Source organism: Glossina fuscipes, unplaced genomic scaffold (assembly GCF_014805625.2).
Source record: "Glossina fuscipes isolate IAEA_lab_2018 unplaced genomic scaffold, Yale_Gfus_2 174, whole genome shotgun sequence".
NCBI lineage: Eukaryota > Metazoa > Arthropoda > Insecta > Diptera > Glossinidae > Glossina > Glossina fuscipes.
In genome coordinates, this window is record NW_023998517.1 from 413,582 (window position 1) to 431,562 (window position 17,981).

Below are 17,981 nucleotides of genomic sequence, written 5' to 3' on the forward strand. Positions count from 1 at the left end.
GCACAGCGATACATGCTGTACCTAGCCTTCACAATGGAGTTTTGTCACGTGTGGTCGGCGCTGTTTGACTGACTGTTTCACTAACATCTGAGGTACAATCGTTTAAGTAAAAGTTATCGAGTCATTTATTAAATAATTTAGCTATTATTAGTTGAAATGTGGAGTGGAATTTAACGCTAAATTAATTAATTTTTTTTTTTTTTTTAAATAATTGAGAATATTTTCTCCGATTCTTCGGTGAAGATTATACGGAAACCGCACTATAGCCTCTTGTCTGGAAGACACTTTGTTTGTACATGCTATTAAGTTATGGAACGCTTCACTATCGAATTCGCAAACGACTGCCAATGCTTGAGGGTTTACTAACAGAATCTTACAATGCATCGTAATCACTAAGCTAGTAGGTGATCTATTATTTTTCGTTGTCGCACTTTAGTCAAGATTTTCTGTATTTGTGTATTTCTCATCATTTGCATCATAATTTACACTGTATTATTTGCAATCACTGCACCCACACTTTAATTTAGAACGCTCGACCGTTGCTTTATACGCGATAGCTTAAATAGATAAAATAAAATAACGACTAAGTTTCAAAGGATTTTCTTTTGAGTATTGCAGTTATACATTGTCCGGAAATTATATACACATATATATACACATATATGTTATTGGTGATCGCTTATACCGGGAAAATAATCTACTTCTGGAAAATAAAACCGTAAAAAATTAACATCTTCTCCGCTCAACTATTAATGTGTAGGATATAATTAGGGAAACATTTTATAGCCAAATAAATATCTTATATGAAAGTTGGCTATAAAAAGATGAAAGAAAGAATGAATATATGAATTAATTTGCTTAGCAGACCTGCACTTGAAACGCATAATTACGGAAATTTGTATGAAATTTGCCTTTGAAATGCTCTTCTTCAAGTGTTTATGAGGTATGTGCGCACACACATTTTTTTCTTTTTCTCTTATAATTTATAAAAAGTTTATTAACTTATAGCCGCGTATACCTTCTATGAAGTTACGCACAATATTGTGTTATTAAAAATAGACTTTTCCTTTTCCAAGAAGAAATTTCAAAAATAATTTCCACAATATTTCGTAGTTGTGCCTACACATCAGTTTGTTGCACTCACGTTTTAATGGTTAGACGAATACGGGAAATTAAAGTGTTAGTTAGTCTTGACGATTGTAATAAATTTCCTGCAACAGTGATAGAAATCAGGAAAACTATTTGCTACAATTCATCGTCTAAGAGGTTAATGCTTTTACTTGACAATAAAACGTTTACTGTTGTAGCTTCTTGTTGATCATACACTATTTTGAGAAAGTATTCGTCGCCGCGAAAAATTAACAACAAAGCTAAAAGGTAAAGGGAAACTACATAAGATATTGATCGAAAGTATGGTATGTCATCCTTGGGTCATCTGAAAGTTTAACAACCACTCTACTAACAGGTCGCCAATGAGGAAAATATTAAATAAGATGACCAACGCGACAAGTATTATAATTTCTTCGCTAAGAAAAATGCATAAAAATGAAAGCAACTTTCTAATACGGAGTTACTTCACTCCGTGAACGTGACCATGTACGATCAAATTCGATAAACTTAATTTATTAGTGACTTCACGAGTTGTCGTACCGCGCTTTGTATCAATTGATGCCTTCGTTTTGTTTTCAAGTCCAAATGGCTTTTCAGAATGTGTATCGTTAACATCAAAATTTCCCAGAACGAAATTTTGCAACCCAGTCTTGGCACTCACCACTCACGTTTTGCCAATACATCCTCTCTCTACACTACACTTCCAATTATTTCTTTCTTGGCTGAACAGCATTTTAAATTTTTCGATTGGGAAAAATTTAAATATATCAAATATCCTGCTTTCGATTTCCCCTATTTGATGGGGCTACAACTGTTGCGCAGAATCAAACAAAGTTTTTAGAAGCAAGCCTTGACAAGGCAGCGTAAGTGTGAAGTCTGCTATCAAAAAATACAATTAAGTCCTGTTGAAGAAAAAAAAAAAACGAAATGACTTTCCGAACATCCCAACAAATGTTTTTTCTATTATTAGACAACAAACGTCAAAGAACTCACACACGCGCGACTCGACGCAACTTTTTCCAATTTTAGATAGTTCATCAAAAGGCAGTCATACGCAAGCGACTGCAGCGTATAATAATATGTTCTCTCTAACCAAAGGGGTGTATACTCTATTGAGCTTTGAACGCATATTTCTGGATCTCATAGATAGAGTGAAAAAAACAAAAAAAAAAAATACTAAAACAAATGATCTAACTGCTTAACAGTAACAATAAATTATTTGTTTGATAAGAAATAGCAAACAATAAAATTCTTGGACTTAGATTGCATATGCGATAAATATTCATATGCCATAATAGGAATTATTAATATCGCCATCTCCCTCCGCAAAAAACACTTTCCTGTTTTTCAGGTCACATTGTCATGAGAAAAATCAATATTTATAAAAAGTAAATAATCTAACGAAAGGCATTTGTCACTTGTTGCCGTTAAACTGGAATGTAGTGCAACAATATCGCCTGCCACTTAACCAGTTACCTGCATTGTTTATTTTTATACCCATCAATGAATGATGAGGTGGTATATTGATTTTGTTAAAACCTTTACCACTACGAAAGGAAAGCTACATAATTCCAATAAAATATATTCATTGTCGATCAGCATCAAATTTTGAATCGATTTAAGCATGTCCGTCTGTCCGTCTATTGCAAACATTGTCCTCGTCCCAAAAATGAAGCAATCGACTTCAAATTTAGCAGAAACATTGGATATAATTGCAAGCAGATTAGTATTGAAAATCGGCGAAACCAGTGAAAGGACACGTCTAGAACATCTCTGGTTTTCAAAGGGAAGGAAAAACGTAGTTTTTTACTTCAGGAACTTCAGCAGACAAATCTACAACAATTTGAGAGTATATTCTATGGACGTTGTGTTCGGACCTGTATAATAATGGAAAAAATTGACCATGCCTACCCAATATTATAATGTATCAAAACTGAATTTTGTTTTTAATATCTTTATAAGGCGCAGACACAAGCTTCAAAAACCCGATAATATAGATCAATTCTTGGCCAGTTTCAAATCTGGATCCCATCTTAACATATCTGTTTCATCGTCTTCCAATCTGTCTGTCTGCGCAACTGTGCAGTATTTGTGGCACAGATTTTCCCCGTTAGCGGAAATGAATATATCGCCTACACATTTTTAAAAGAATTTGAAAATGTCCTAAACTTTTCAAAGGACAGAAAAAATCACCCGTGTCCACTCTGAGCACTATAGAGCATGAAAATTGATTTTTTTTTCTCTTTTTTGGTTTTTTTTAAACACAACTTTAAAGGGTATAAAAGAATTGGCCACGACCGAATATAATTTTCTCACTTGTTAAAATTTCCTCATACAGTGCGTCATTAAAATCAAGCGTTGACACGCATACATCTTTACGGCAATGCAAATGATCGGATAATAAAATCTACGAGAAATTAAAGTAGAGCGAAAATGAATAACTTACTGTTGAGAAAGGTTTGTTATCGAAAATTTAAAAATTATCAAAAAATATAAAGTAACATCTACAAGTAAGAAATATTAAAAAAAAAAAAAAATGTTATTTACGTGCTTGCATGTATTTTGATCAGCGATATCTGTTCATGAAAGTTGTAAAGTAATGCGAAGTATGTACGCAACGGTTAAAAGTGATGAGTTTGAGCTTTCCCTACATAAAATAGTAGTTTTCCATTTGGTATTATTGAGTTATTCGCTGTAATCATGGAATGCTTAAAAATGCATTTTCGACTTTCATTACTCTTGTTGTTTGATTTGAAGAAATCTCCTACCGAAACTCATTAAACACTTTTAGAAACTTATGATGATGTTGCTCCATCATATTCCAATTGTCGGTTTTGTTTTTAAACATTTAGAAGTGGTGATTGTAATGTCAATGATAAAGAACGTCAAGGAGGACCAAAAACGTACGAAGACAATGATTTGCAAGACTAGTTAGACGAAAACGCAGTCCAAAGTATCCAAGAAATGCTTAGTATCTGAAAGATCAACTATTTCTAGACGGAAAATGATCCAATGGGAGGGAGAGATGATGGCTACTGTACGAATGGAGTGAAAAGGCCATATCGAACCGTTTCAACATCGCGGTTTTATCGCTTGTCAGGCAAAAAAAAGAATAGCATATTATAACTGGCGATGAAGAATGTGTCTACAATTCCAAGTTCAGATAGTCATGAGTTAGTCCAGGAGAGCTATCCACCTTCACACCGAAGCAGAATATTCTTTCCAATAAAATTTTGCTGAGTAGTGTATTACGAGCTGTCAACACCGAATGAAACTGGTACTGCTGACGTCTAACGGCGTCATTTGAACAAATTGAACGGTGTATTATTGCAAAAACAACAATAGCAGCCAATAGACGCAAACTCTTCCTCTTGTATGATGCCGGCTACACGAGACACGTTTTGTCAAGAAAACCCTGTTGCAGCTTGAATGGGTTGCAGCTCTGTCGTACCCAGCGTACTCGTCCGCCATAACGCTTTCTGATCACAATTTGTTCAGATCGATGCAGCTGGCGAAGGGTTTCAAAATGCTGAACAAGTGCGAAAATAGGTCGAGAATTGGGCCGCTGCAAAACCAGTATCGCTCTTTCGACTAATTTGCAGAAAATAATAGAAAATGCATTTTACTAATTTTTCGCAATGAACGCGTTTTTCAAGTGAAATAATGATCAACATCCATGTAAGAATCTAATATCTACCAAGTGATATCTCTTTATAGCACTTGATCGGCCGTTTTGTAAGTCTATATGATGCAATCACTGCTGCCAACACCATCCATTCTCTTACTATAACCGAAGATTACTTACGGTTCCCCTACTATACATTTCACAAGGAATAACTTTTATGTCAAAAAATTTTAACTAACTTTTCTTTTAATTTACATCAGTCTTGCTGATATTCTAAAGAACACACATCATTAAACGTGATTTGAAGGTGACAATATTTTACTGAAATTTTAAGTTTTCATATCGACTCGTACTTTTTTACTTCGTGTGATGACAAATGCAGATTTGCAAATGAAGATTTGTTTTGAAGGCCATCCGCGTCATTTTCAATGCCTTCCACATCAACTTATCTTTCCTTTATATTTCTGAAAGTTCCAAAGTATTCGCTTATTATAATTGCGCGATTTGATTAATGAAACCGTTTCTTCACTAAAGATTTAAATGCCTTTTGCCTTTTTTCCGATCCCTGCTTATAAGGTATTTCAGATTCTAGTTGTCTGCCTAGTTTCAACCTGTTCTACAGAATTCGCACTTAAGAATAGTTATTTTGTGAAAATATTACCTTTATCCAAGAAACCTCGGCAAAGAAACTAAATATCAGTCTACAATAACAGCAATTGAGCTTATCAACAACCACGCCCACATATAAAAAGTTTGCAAAACAAAAAAATTAACGAAAACCCGCTTTTAATAATAATAGTGATAATAATAATAATAAAAATTAGTAGTTAATAGTAATAACAACAGTAGTAAGAGTAATAATAATAATAATAATAATAGTAATAATAATAAAAATAAAATTGAATGAATTGAATCAAATTTTATCCGGTTCCGACCGAGTCTTTTATACCCATCACAGTTATCCTAAAAATGACGAAAACACGAAAAGCAAAGGTGTTCCCAGATTTTGTTGCACAGGCGTGTGGGCGCTGTAAGTGAATCCTTTGACTTATTGATTCATTTTTGCATACGACAGAAAGTTTGCTGCAGATATTACATAGTCGGACAGATAGACAGGCGAACAGACTGACATGTTTAGGCGCAATCCGAATTTCAAAGAGAGATCTTAAATACTTCATGGGGTTTCTGAAGATTGCTGCTGAGCGTTATAGAGGTATTGGGAAAAAATAACATTGTGCTGCACTATAACTTGCACCACACCTTCGCTCGTAGAACGTGTGTTCAAATTTTTGTATATCTATCTTCTGAAGCAGCGTGTTCTCGGTTTACGTAAACACTATAGGCGTGCACTTGGACAATTTTCAATAATACCCTGCCTGCAAGAAATTCCAATGCTTCTGCCAAATTTAAAGTCGATAGCCTGTCTCTCTCTTTTCTGCAGCCAAGAGAATGTTTGCTACAGACATTACAGAGACAGACAGACGGATATGTTGAAATCGGTTAAGAATTTGATACTGATGAAGAATAGATATATTTTATGGGGTCTCTGAAGATGTTCGCTGTGGATGTGTGTAAATGTTTTGACAAAATGAAAATCATCTCCAGTCTTGATGATGAGGATGAGGTGATGGGTATCAAAATACAAATTCAAATTTATTAAAGAATACAAATATAAAAATTATTCATTCCGGCAGAGAAATGACTTGCATTGACATGGACGTAAGGTAATGAAAACGTATTTAAACATAGGTTGTGAAGTCATCGCCAAATAATGTTCTTCTCTTGTACTCACCCTCTACCAAGTTACCTGCCACCACTGCTGGTTGAGAAGCAGATGGCTGCAGAATAGCTGTTATTGGTGGTATAGGTGATAAGGAAGATTCAAATAAATGTCGTTCTTCACTGTTATTTTGTTGATCCTGCTGTTGTTCATATTGTTCAGCAGCTGGATTTTCAGCAATCGGTGATTGCACAGTAGATAATTGTTGATATTTCTTCTCCTGATGTAAAGCATTCGCTAAAATTTCATGAGCTTTTTTATCACTAAGATTATGTTGAACGCGTTTATTTTTTAAATGATGAGGAGTATCCCTAAGAAATGAAAGTAAATGCAATCACAATAACATCCGTAACAATGTAGAGTTCAACATGCTTACCGTCTGTGCAATTTGGGTGGCCTTTTATGGAAGTCATCGTCATCTTCATTACCTGCAACTTGAAAGCCAACATGACGATCAGATTCATCCTGTTAATTAAATTTAGGAAAAAAATGTTTGCAATTTTTTTTCGAGAAATTTTAATTATTTTTTTAACTTACATAATCATCATCATCCTCATTTTCCTCATTATCATCTTTATTGTTATTTATTAGATTGGGAAAAACATTTTCAACTTGTCCTGGCGTTGGTGATTGTTGAAACTTTTCTTCTCCAAAATTTTCGCTAGAGAGCTCTTGTTGTTTTTGTGAGGTTTGTGCCATCGCTAAATGCTGCTGCTGTTGCTGCAACGGTAATTCGGAATTAACTTGCAGTACTGCGTTTCCCAAGTCAACATCCCCGCTGGTGGGATGTGTCATCGCTAAACTCTCCACTGTTGTGGAGTTTAATTCCACTTCTTGCCTGAGCTTCTGTAACAATAGCATAAAGCAAAGTGAACAACAGAAAATAATCGAATGTCTGTGTATGTATGTATGTGTGTGCTTTTAAAGAAAATTCATATTTCAAAGATTGTAGTATGTAGTATAATGTTAAATAAATAAAGTGTTAAATAAGAAATTGTTAATAAATAAAGAGAGCTATAAGTAGTTATTCTCCACGTGGGTTTGAAATAATGACCGAAAGGATAGAAATAAATTTGCCCGCGTGGTACTTCAACATATTTTACGCCATCTAAGGGTAGAGTTTGCTTTGGTTGTAGTGATAGTGAGTGCTGCTAAGTTGGTAAAGACATAAAGTTTATCGATGGGGCGCACATCCACTAAGCAAGTTTTTTTGGTGTAAGTTTTTTTGATATAGGTTTTTTTAAAATAAGGCTTATGCGGCAGATATCCTTCGCATTAAAGGTTTCTCGTGAAAAGTAACTCTTTTTAGCGCCATAGAGTACAATTTATGGAAATAGTATACCGTATTTAATACTTTCTTAACGCGGTGCCGAACCATGTGATAATAAAAAAAAAAAAAAAAAAAAAAACATTATTTCACTTATCCTCTACGGCCTCGGATGCGAAAAAAAAACAAAGAAAGAAAAAAGATTTTTCATTGACTTGAATCCGTGCCTAAGAACTTTCTTTTTTTAATGTGCTCAATCAATTTTTAATTTAATCAATCAATGCGGCCGCTTCCCCATCTCCTTCTCTTTCCTCGCCTTCGTTTGCATTCGTCACCCTATTAAAGCAGTAGGGGACATCGCCTGAATGATTGATCGTATAATTAAAACAAAAAAAAAATAAAATGGTAATAAAATAACAAGATCTTGTTTGAAGATGCTTTACCCTTACCACACCTATACGGATTTGGCACTGATTGAAACTGTTTCTACAATTAAGCTTAGTATTTTATAGACTAGGTCCCACGAATTCGGTGAGTATGTGAACATATAGCAATAATAATAATCCTATGTTATGTTACCTATGCATATATTCCTTCATTTACGGTTATAACTAGCACCGTCTATGCCAATATGCTTTATATATATTTCTTATATTACGAAACAGTTCTTTTTTATTTATCCCTTCTTTTCTTCGAATTCTGCACAAAATCTTTTAAAGAAATTTATTAAACTTGAAGTTACCTCCTCATTTAATGTATCCAAATTGGACGATGTATCCTCATGACGGCTCTTAGCCAAGAGCTTTTGAGCTTTGGCTTTCAATTCCTTGGGATGTGGCGTATTCTGGCGGATGAATGGCGTATCCTTATCTTGCGCTGGTACATCCGAAAATCTTACCGAATGTGTTCTTGAGTCCCAATCCTCCGAATCGGTTTCCTGTTCACGAGCTGTATACAGAAGAAAAATTTCAGGAGAAGAAAACAAAAATTAAAATAATGGAAAACTCACCAACACGTCATGCTAGGTATAAAAATTTATTCTAAGAATAATAAATAATAAAAACCAAAAATTCTTTAAAACATAATAATAAATAGGTCTATAAATCATGCAATGGAAATGAATTTTTTTTTTTGTGGCTGAAATGCTTTTTCTCGTTAATATATATAATCATTTATGTAATTAAATTGTGTTTTACTTTATTATACAAATATGAACGATTGCGGGCGTAAATACTTTACGTTTACAGGTAGCAACGAAATATAAAATCGATAAGAAAATTATGTTCACCTTTTATGGCGATTCTTCAGTGCTATCATCCATCATGAAAATTCTAAACTTTAGTTCATTTCAAAGATGTCTATGGGTGAAAGAAAATCAATCGAGTATTTTTAGTACAGAGACAGTGTAAGCCGTACAGGGTATAAATATCATCGCTTAAATTGCGAGCGTGTTTCTCCCCAGCGGGATGAAACGTTCTCCTCAACTTCTATACAGGTTTCGTAAATATTTCACATCTTTGATCTTGTTGGTGATGCTTCGATCTACCGGTACACTTATTCAAACTTTACTTAAGCGAATTTACTTAAATAAATTTCAACTTTCTATCTCACGCTTTTTGACGCCGGTAACATCAAGCGCAGACAACCGCCACATGAGCGAACTAATAAGCACCTCTAAACCGAGATAGAAATATTTATTGGTCCCGTATAATTTTGTTTACACAAATTATGCTTTTGCTGATAAATTTACTATATATCTTTTTATACTCATCACCGAGGGGGCAGCAGCGTGTCCATCATGTCATACCAATTGGACATAATGTCTCCATATTCCAAGCAGATGTCTACGCTATCACCGTATGTGTATTTGAATGCTTACGAAGACAGTGCAGGAGACAGCGGATCGGCCTACACTTCGACGGCCAAGCGGCCTTAAAGTGCGTAAAGGGACGAAAGATAAAATCCAGGCTTGTGTCTGAGTGCCTTCAAAAACTGAATTAGCTAGGCCAGGCACAGTGGATGCCTGGCCGTTCGGATGTTTGAGGGCAACGAAAGGGCTGACTGTGTAGCCAAGAGAAAAGCCCGAAGGACAATAATAGGTCCTGAACTTTTTTGTAGGAGATAAATCTACGAAAATTTGAACATATACTCTATGGAAGATGCTGAAGTATCTGTACAAAACCTACCTACCCAATATAAGAAAAACCCAACTTTAAAAACACCCATAAAGTCTATAATTTCTTGGGCCACCTTCAAATTCTGAACGCACCTAAACATGTCCGTCTATCAGCTGTCCGACTGCCCTCAACTTTGTAGTATCTATGGCGAGCATTCTCTCGTCTGCGAAATCGAAGATATCGCCTACAAATTTGTAAAAGAATGACAGAATTGGGAATGACCTAAACTGGTCAAAGGACACGACTTCTACGTCCGTACGCCTTTGCAAAAAAAAACCGTAAGCAAGTTCTCTTTCCGTGTTTTTTGCTTTACACTTATAAAATGGCACACACACGCCCTACAAACTTCGATTTTTAGTCGGAAAATAGGAAAAAAGCAACTGCGCCCCCTCAACGTTATAGAACATGAAAATTTTTTTTCTTTTCGTTTTTTTTTTTAGTTGATTATGGGTATAACAGATTCGACCACGACCGAATATAACTTTTCTACAGGTTTTCTAAGGCGTGGATATTAAATCACAAAACCCGATAGTAACTCATGTAAATATATAAATAATCAATTGGGAGCGAGAACATTTCAGAAATATTAATTAATTACTATACATAGTTTAGTAAGCCAAAAAACGGACAGACTCAAATCTTTCAACGATTCTAACTTGGCTTTCATCTATTCGTAAAACCGCTTTTACGAATATTTTCAATTTCGTTGATGTTCGAGGCTTCGCGTACCTTCATATGAAGAATTGTTTTGTCCTTTTCAGTAAATTTGTAAACAAATTTTGCCATAAATTTTTAAGAATTTTCGCCTGACGAATAAATTAAACAAAAGCCTCCACAATGGAATAAAAATGGCACAACTATGACGTCATTACGAATTGCAAAAAAAAAAAAAAAAAGCAAAAAAAAAAGCCTTGGCTAACAACGCTTTGCTTAAATGTATTTTTATTTATTATTTATAATTACTTCAATGGAACAAACAACAATGCTGCTGCAAAACGAAAAGAAATGAAATAAATAAAATATCTCTTCACGGTTTGCCTTCGTCTGCTTCATATATTAAAAAAATAAACGCAGAAAATGGTTCATCATTCATTCGTTCGTAACGATTTAAATAAATTTCGCAAAAATTTTCTAATAATATTCAATTAAATTTAAATTTTAATAGAAAATAATCTCAAATAAAACAATGATTGATTGATTGATTTGTTGTGACTAACTTTCACATCTGCCTAATGTATCAATAACCATAATAATAGCATCAAATGTGGGAAAGCATGCCATGTCTTTTGACATCTTCTTTCCACTTTAATTTTCTTACCGCAGGTATGTGTTTTTTCATAATTTTTTTTTTTTTCGAACTCTCTGTTCAACTAAGCAGTCAGTCAGTCGGTCAGTCAGTCATAAGCAACAAGTGGTTCAGATGCCATAAATCAATTCAAATCATCTCGATAGCATAATTTGCTTAGTTTAAATTTCAATCAATTTAGAAATTCAAAGATTTATCGAATAGACTCAAATTGCACGTGCAAGAGATGTGAAAATTGAATTTGCAATTTGTTTATCTTACGACTTTATATTATATGTCTCTCGAATGCCATAGCAAATTGGAAGCAGATTAACTTTGTCACACACTTGGAATGGCACATAGTTCATTGCTATATGCAAAACAATAATCTCAGCAAAATGCTTCCGCGTTTGTTAAATGAAAGGAAGAATTCTTTTAAGTTCAGACTAATTGGTTTTTCTGTTGTGCACGTTCGCTTTAAAACAAGCTTCTCCAAAAACATCAAAAATTACGGAATTTAATATAAATTACATTTCCCTGGATATAGATTCAGGCTTTGAAACACTGAGTACTTACTCGTACGTAACACTTATTCGGTAGTCGTTTTTTTTCTTTCTCTATTTTCAATACCAAACTTTTCAGATTTATATGGTGGCCGATGCAAGAATTAAAATCGAATAGCAACGCTGGTTTTCTTATAGATGGATTTAAACACTGAGAACTTACTTTTTAATGACTGCTTCTTACTTTCTATAGGGAATCTCATAAAAATTTTCTTTCGAAGCAGAAGCAAAGTATGGTCGTATTAGCATTTTTTTAGAGATAGCACTGTATTCACAGACCAGGATTCTTACCTAACCACTTTAGTCTGTCTTTGGCTTGATGAAGCCACCGAACAAGGAGTTGATGAATCCATCTACTTGGAAACTATTTTTGTGATTTGTTATGTGAATATTGAATATGAAATTATTTTTAGAGCTATTTTTGATATTCGTTGTAAGCCAAACTTACGTTTTCTGTTTATTTTCCATTATATTTCACACAGTTTTATTTATATATACACACATCTAATGCCTGCGAAATCTAATTTACGGCTTTTATTGATTTGTATACACATTCTCTCGACAAAGTTTACATGATCTACTTATGTTTCTACTTATATATACAGATATTTCATATATATATATATATATATATATACAATCATATTAAAAATTATAAAGACAGAAAGTAGAGTGGTTTTTTCTTCTCTGAACCATAAATGTTTGTTTAAAGTAGGAAAGCATTGCAAAATTCTTACACCAAGCAAATTGACCTGACCACAATTAACAAACCGCTTCGTGATCATATTCCAAATTCAATTCAAAGCGAGTGTAATTGTCTTAAAAAAGGTATCCGTTCGCTGCGAAACTAAAACTATCGTCTTCAAATTTATCAAAAGGTTGCTAATTAATGAAAGCAGGCCAAATCGATCGAAGAACACGCCTGCAGTACCACGTAAACTGAGAACACCTCTGTTTTTCAAGGCGAGCAAAAAAAATTAATTTTTTTGGTAATCGCTCGTAAACTGCGGTAGATAAAGCTACAAAGATTTTAACGTATATTTTATGGACTATGCTGTAGTGTAGGGAAAAATTCACCACGCCTACCTAATATTACATATATAGTAGCAAGCTTCAAAAGTATAAATTCTTAGTTACCTTCAAATTCTGAATGCACCTAAGCATAGTCTACCTTTCCGTCCGAATATAAACATTCTCCCGTTTGCAAAAATGAAGATATCGCCCACAACCGAATGTAATTTTCTTCCTTGTTACAACTTTGACAGTTACACATCACAACACATCAGTCAATAAGTTTGTGCAACGTCACGCAGACATCCTCAAATATTGGCTAATCAATATGATTTTTAGATCGCATCGGCCTTCAAATGAAATGTGTCAAAATATTTATGACATTCCGACCGTCACCCTGCAAATTATAGTTGTTTAGTGGGACTACCTATGTAGTTTGCAAGCGGAGTTTTTGAATTTATTGATTAAACCTGTCCTTTTGATAAGAAAAAAATTCCGTTCACAATTTGCATTGACTCGAGAGGTGTTGTGGCGACTCTCATTTGTCGAAAAGGTAAATTTGTATGTGGTTTGCTAATTTCAAACAACGTCGTATGAATACTGATGATGCTGAAGGCTTCGTTCTTCCGAACTCGGCGATTGCTTTAAAAACATAAAAAAAGTGAAATCGGAAAGTGAGGTTTACATGAGATAAGTGACATCTTAATGACATCGGGAAGCAGTGTGTTTACTATCTTTCATGAACGTTTGTCCATGAGAAAGGTCTGTTCAAAGTGCTCAATTTTGATAAAAAGGTTTCGACTGTTCAGAGAGCGCTGTTTGATACTGCTTAGGTGAACAAAAAAGAATTTTTCATACGATCTGTGACAATGGATAAAACGTGGATTTATCGCTACACTCCAGAATCAAATCGGTATTCAGCCGAGCGGACAGTAACTCTCGCAAGCCGTTCAAAGTTACGAAGAAAAATGGGGAGACTAAATAAGCTGTAAATTCTAAAGCAATTGCTCGGAATGTCAAGCAATTTTGACATATTTCGTTTCAGGATTAGTATTATCTAAAAATCATATGGATTCGTCAATAGTTTTGACATCTATACGCCATTCGTACAACTTATTGGCTAATCTTTTAGAATCTGAAGATATGGACGAAATTACTTCGACTTAAAATTCCAATCTTAAGGAAACTATTCGCTATAAATTGGCGGATTTTTTTCTCTTTTACGCAGATTAAGAAATTCTGTGATATGCATCTTACAAGTGTCGCAAGTACTGCTTACATAGTGGCGCTTACCAGTCACCTGGTCTACTCTAATTAATAATGATGAAGCGGTAAATAATTTTGTTTTGTTAGTCGACGTTAATTATGTATTTCCTGAAGGTAAAATTATGAATTCTAATAAAACTCAATCATAAACGTAAATATGAAGCTTTAGGATCATTAATTAACTACACATATCATATTAAAATTAACATAAATATTAGTATAAACAAGCAGACTGTATGCAATCCTTCATTGAAGGCCACAAAAAAAAAAAAAAGTCGTGGTTAATAGTTTATCGATCTACATAACTATGAACACATACATACATACATACATACATACATACATACATACATACATACATACATACATACATACTTATATATACGCATACAATTTTTAGTAAAAGCAGATGAGAATGTTCGCAAAACATAAGCAATATTTCAATATAAAGCAAACCTTGTTGTTGATAATTATGGAATTCCGACGAATCAAATCTCTCACTCGATCTATAAAGTTGACCCGGTGGGAAATCTAAGCGTTTTTTTTTTTTTTTTTTTTTTTTTTGTTTTTTAGTTTTAAAAGTATTCACAGGCTCAGAGTAAAAGTACGTTAATGAATTTTTTGGTTTTTGTTTTTGTTTTGTTGCAATTTGTTTTTTTTGTTATGCATAGTGATAGGATTGTGATAATGATGGTGGTGAAGATGATGATGGTGCAAGAATACACATATATAGTGGCAGTGGTAGTGGTAAGAGAAAAGAAAAAAGAAGTATTAAATTTAGAAAAAAAAAAAAGAAAAAGAAAAAACAAAGACTTATAGATAAAATATAAAATACATTTAAAAATTTACTACTAAAGTTAGCTTTTCTAAAGAAATGATAAAACTGTAATCACTTCAAACACAATTTGGAATGCTCATCGTAAAGTTTCAATTTTTCCTTTTTGTGGCATAAACTACGCTGGGCATGTTTTACGTTGTTGAAATTTTCAGTTAGATACATGGACAATTCTACAAAACTTTATATAATTCATTGGTCAATAAGTCCCGGAACTAACCAGCAAATCTTCTTTCATAACAAAAAAAAATTCATAGGAATTTTGGTTGAAACTTGGCGAACAACTCAAGCGATGCCGCTAAAAGTTTCATTGTGATTTGAAGCATGGCTGACGATTTTCAGTTTCAAAAACATTGTTAAAACCCGAATTCCTTGTGTTGATCAAACCTTTCTGGATGTTGATGGGGAAGTAACAACTACTTAAACTTAGCATTGACTCGGAAATTGTTATAGCACAAGATTTCTCGCTAGATTGCAGAGTTTAGACGACGTCATATGAATACCGATAATGCTAAAAGGAGTTGTTACGCATGAAACGTTAACAAAAAAAAAGCACTAAGGCGAGAGATGGTGACATAGGAAGCATTAATTGTCAATACGAAGTTACGAGAGATAGCTGACATTGTAGTTAGTAATTGGGTGAAAAAGATACTTGCAAAGTGGACAACGAAATTGCCGTGTGACAAAAGTATTAATGACAAGCTCGAATTGCTGCCCTACCTACACTATTTGGGTCCTACATATCTGGCCGCAGTGCCGCCTTTATCTGTTTGTAAATCTCAAAAGGGTACTTAAGAGAATAAACTTGAATCAAATGATGAAGTCATTTCAGAAACTGAAGTGCGTATCCAGGGTCTGGACAATTCGTTTTGCAAAGAACACCTCGCCCCGATGTGGACGCGTTTGAGCGATCCTATCACCATTGAAGCAAACAGCATCGATGAAAAAAAAATATTTGTTTTCTCCCAGGAATTACTGATCGAGCTACTATTCGCCAGCATTATATATTGCAGAAAAAGTTCATAACTATAAAACTTGCCCTAGGTATCTACAGACATTTGAATTTCACTATATGGATACAACTCCTTCTCAAGCATGGCTAGAAGAGCTGGGAAGTAATAAATTTCTCATTGAATTTCAATAAAAATTCTTCGGAAATTTAATAGAAAAACATTTCCAAAGCAATTAATGACAACCAACTAAAGCGTTTTCTTTGTGTTTATTCCGTTAGAGTCTTCTATAAGGAATCGATAATTGATGCAACGAAATGACGGAGGAAATCCTTGATTACAGTTGTGGTAAGTATAGAGAATGAATAAGAATAAATATTTCGTAGAATGTGTTTAGTATTTAAAGAATACAAAAAAAGACATAATGTACTTTAAAGATAAGTTTATTTTTATTGATGTGCGGGCCAATGAGTGCCTGTGACTGTGACTTTTAGTTGTGATGAAATAATAAAAAATTTAAAAAAAAATTTCGTAATGTGTTTATTGCACTCATTGCATATCTATGCGTAGTATCTATCTATGATCTATAGATACACAAATGCTAACTTAAAGTGCTATGCCAAGTTGAAGCGCTATTTAATCTTATCGCCCATAATTTCATATACGTGTCATAAGTATATACATAGCTCGCCTATCATTTCGCATACAAATCACCATATCAAGAAAATCTACAACGATAGCGATTAAAACTTTTTTGTGTCATTATGCGCGTACGTAGATAAAGTTTTATACATATATTTATCTATATACATACGTTTGTATATGTCAATTTTCAAACCAATAAGTAAGTTTGTAAGTGGTTTATTTTTTTTTCTTTGAATCAAGTTTATTATTCTGTCTGTGGCACTTAAAAGTGGGATGCGAGCTGTACAAAGAATGTACGAGGAGAAGTTGAAAAGTTTACCGAGAAATATAAAATAAAAATATTTAGGGATCATATTCCCTATTTAAGAGTAAAATGTATTTTTTAAAAATTAAATCAGATCTTGGGAGTTACTTGAGTGGAAGTAGGCTACTGTTGAAATGTAAATTATCTCTCAAATCCTGCGTAAAGTTTTGATCCCTATAAAATGGCGGATGCAGTAGCATTAGCAAGGTATGGTGTAGTACAAGCTGCCAAAACCGAATGGCATTGTTATTGCAGATGTCTATCGATATTCCTTGAACAAATTAAACGGTGTGCTGTTGCAAAAACGACCAGCAATAGCGTTTACAGACGCAAAGTTTTTCTCTTGCATGACAACGCTCTGCTGTACGTTGCAAGACTTGTCAAGAAAATACGGCTGCAGCTCGAATGCGAAAGTTTATCGCAGCCAGCGTACTCGCCAGACATAGCGCCTTCTGACTATAACTTGTTCAGATCGATGCAACACGGCCTGGCTGGCAAGGGTTTTGAAGTTATGAAGAAGCCCAAAAATGGGTCGATGGATCGATGGATATCTACCAAACCGATATCGTTCTTTCGACATGGTATCGCAACGTTGCCAGAAATATGGCAAAATATTGTACAAAATGATGGAAAATAATTTGGTTATAGGTACTATGACCAAAAGACATGCAAGTACATAATATATATAAAGTGAAAGAAATATTTATGAAAAGTTTTTAGTTTCTATTGCCTACGAGGTTCCATTAGTACGAACTTGATATGCTTGCCTTTGAAAGAAAAATGCTGTATTAAGAAGACTGAACGAAGCACATGAAACTGATAGGAAATTCCTTACAGATAGACAATGACTTTGTGCAGAAATTTTTCCAAAAGAAAGATTAGACGCCGGTAAACCTTTAATTTCTGGGTTTTCGTGTTTTAGGCATAAAAATATAGCTTTAACTTTTTTCGCCTTGGGAAATAAGGTGACTTTCCAATTTGCATTGATTTTCGAATCTTGCTTTTTTTTAAACACACCTCGTATATATATATATATATAAGTATGTACATACACTTGTTCTGCTTAAATAATAAGTTGAACAGAAAACGCTTATGGTTTGATAGATCTGCCTGACATGATTATAGTAATTGAAAAATTTTAGTCGAGCTTTAAGTTTAAATTT

The 17,981-nt window shown here is 34.0% G+C and overlaps 1 protein-coding gene across 15 annotated transcripts in view; it reads right to left on the reverse strand.

Moving 5' to 3' along the window:
• LOC119641713 (protein lap4) overlaps positions 1–17,981 on the reverse strand; it is a 309,554-nt gene that overhangs the window by 243,565 nt on the left and 48,008 nt on the right. For 14 of the 15 annotated variants that reach the window (XR_005247877.1, XM_038040526.1, XM_038040525.1 and 11 more), the window contains exons 8-12: positions 14,541–14,615; positions 8,525–8,730; positions 7,053–7,361; positions 6,892–6,980; positions 6,528–6,826 (exon numbers count right to left, since the gene is read on the reverse strand). Coding sequence is in view for 14 of the 15 variants with exons in the window: in XM_038040526.1 (XP_037896454.1) it covers positions 6,528–6,826; positions 6,892–6,980; positions 7,053–7,361; positions 8,525–8,730; positions 14,541–14,615 (978 nt within the window). In the remaining variant the exon portion in view is untranslated. The remainder of the gene's footprint in view (positions 1–6,527; positions 6,827–6,891; positions 6,981–7,052; positions 7,362–8,524; positions 8,731–14,540; positions 14,616–17,981) is intronic. The other variant, XM_038040514.1, reaches the window with a different exon arrangement.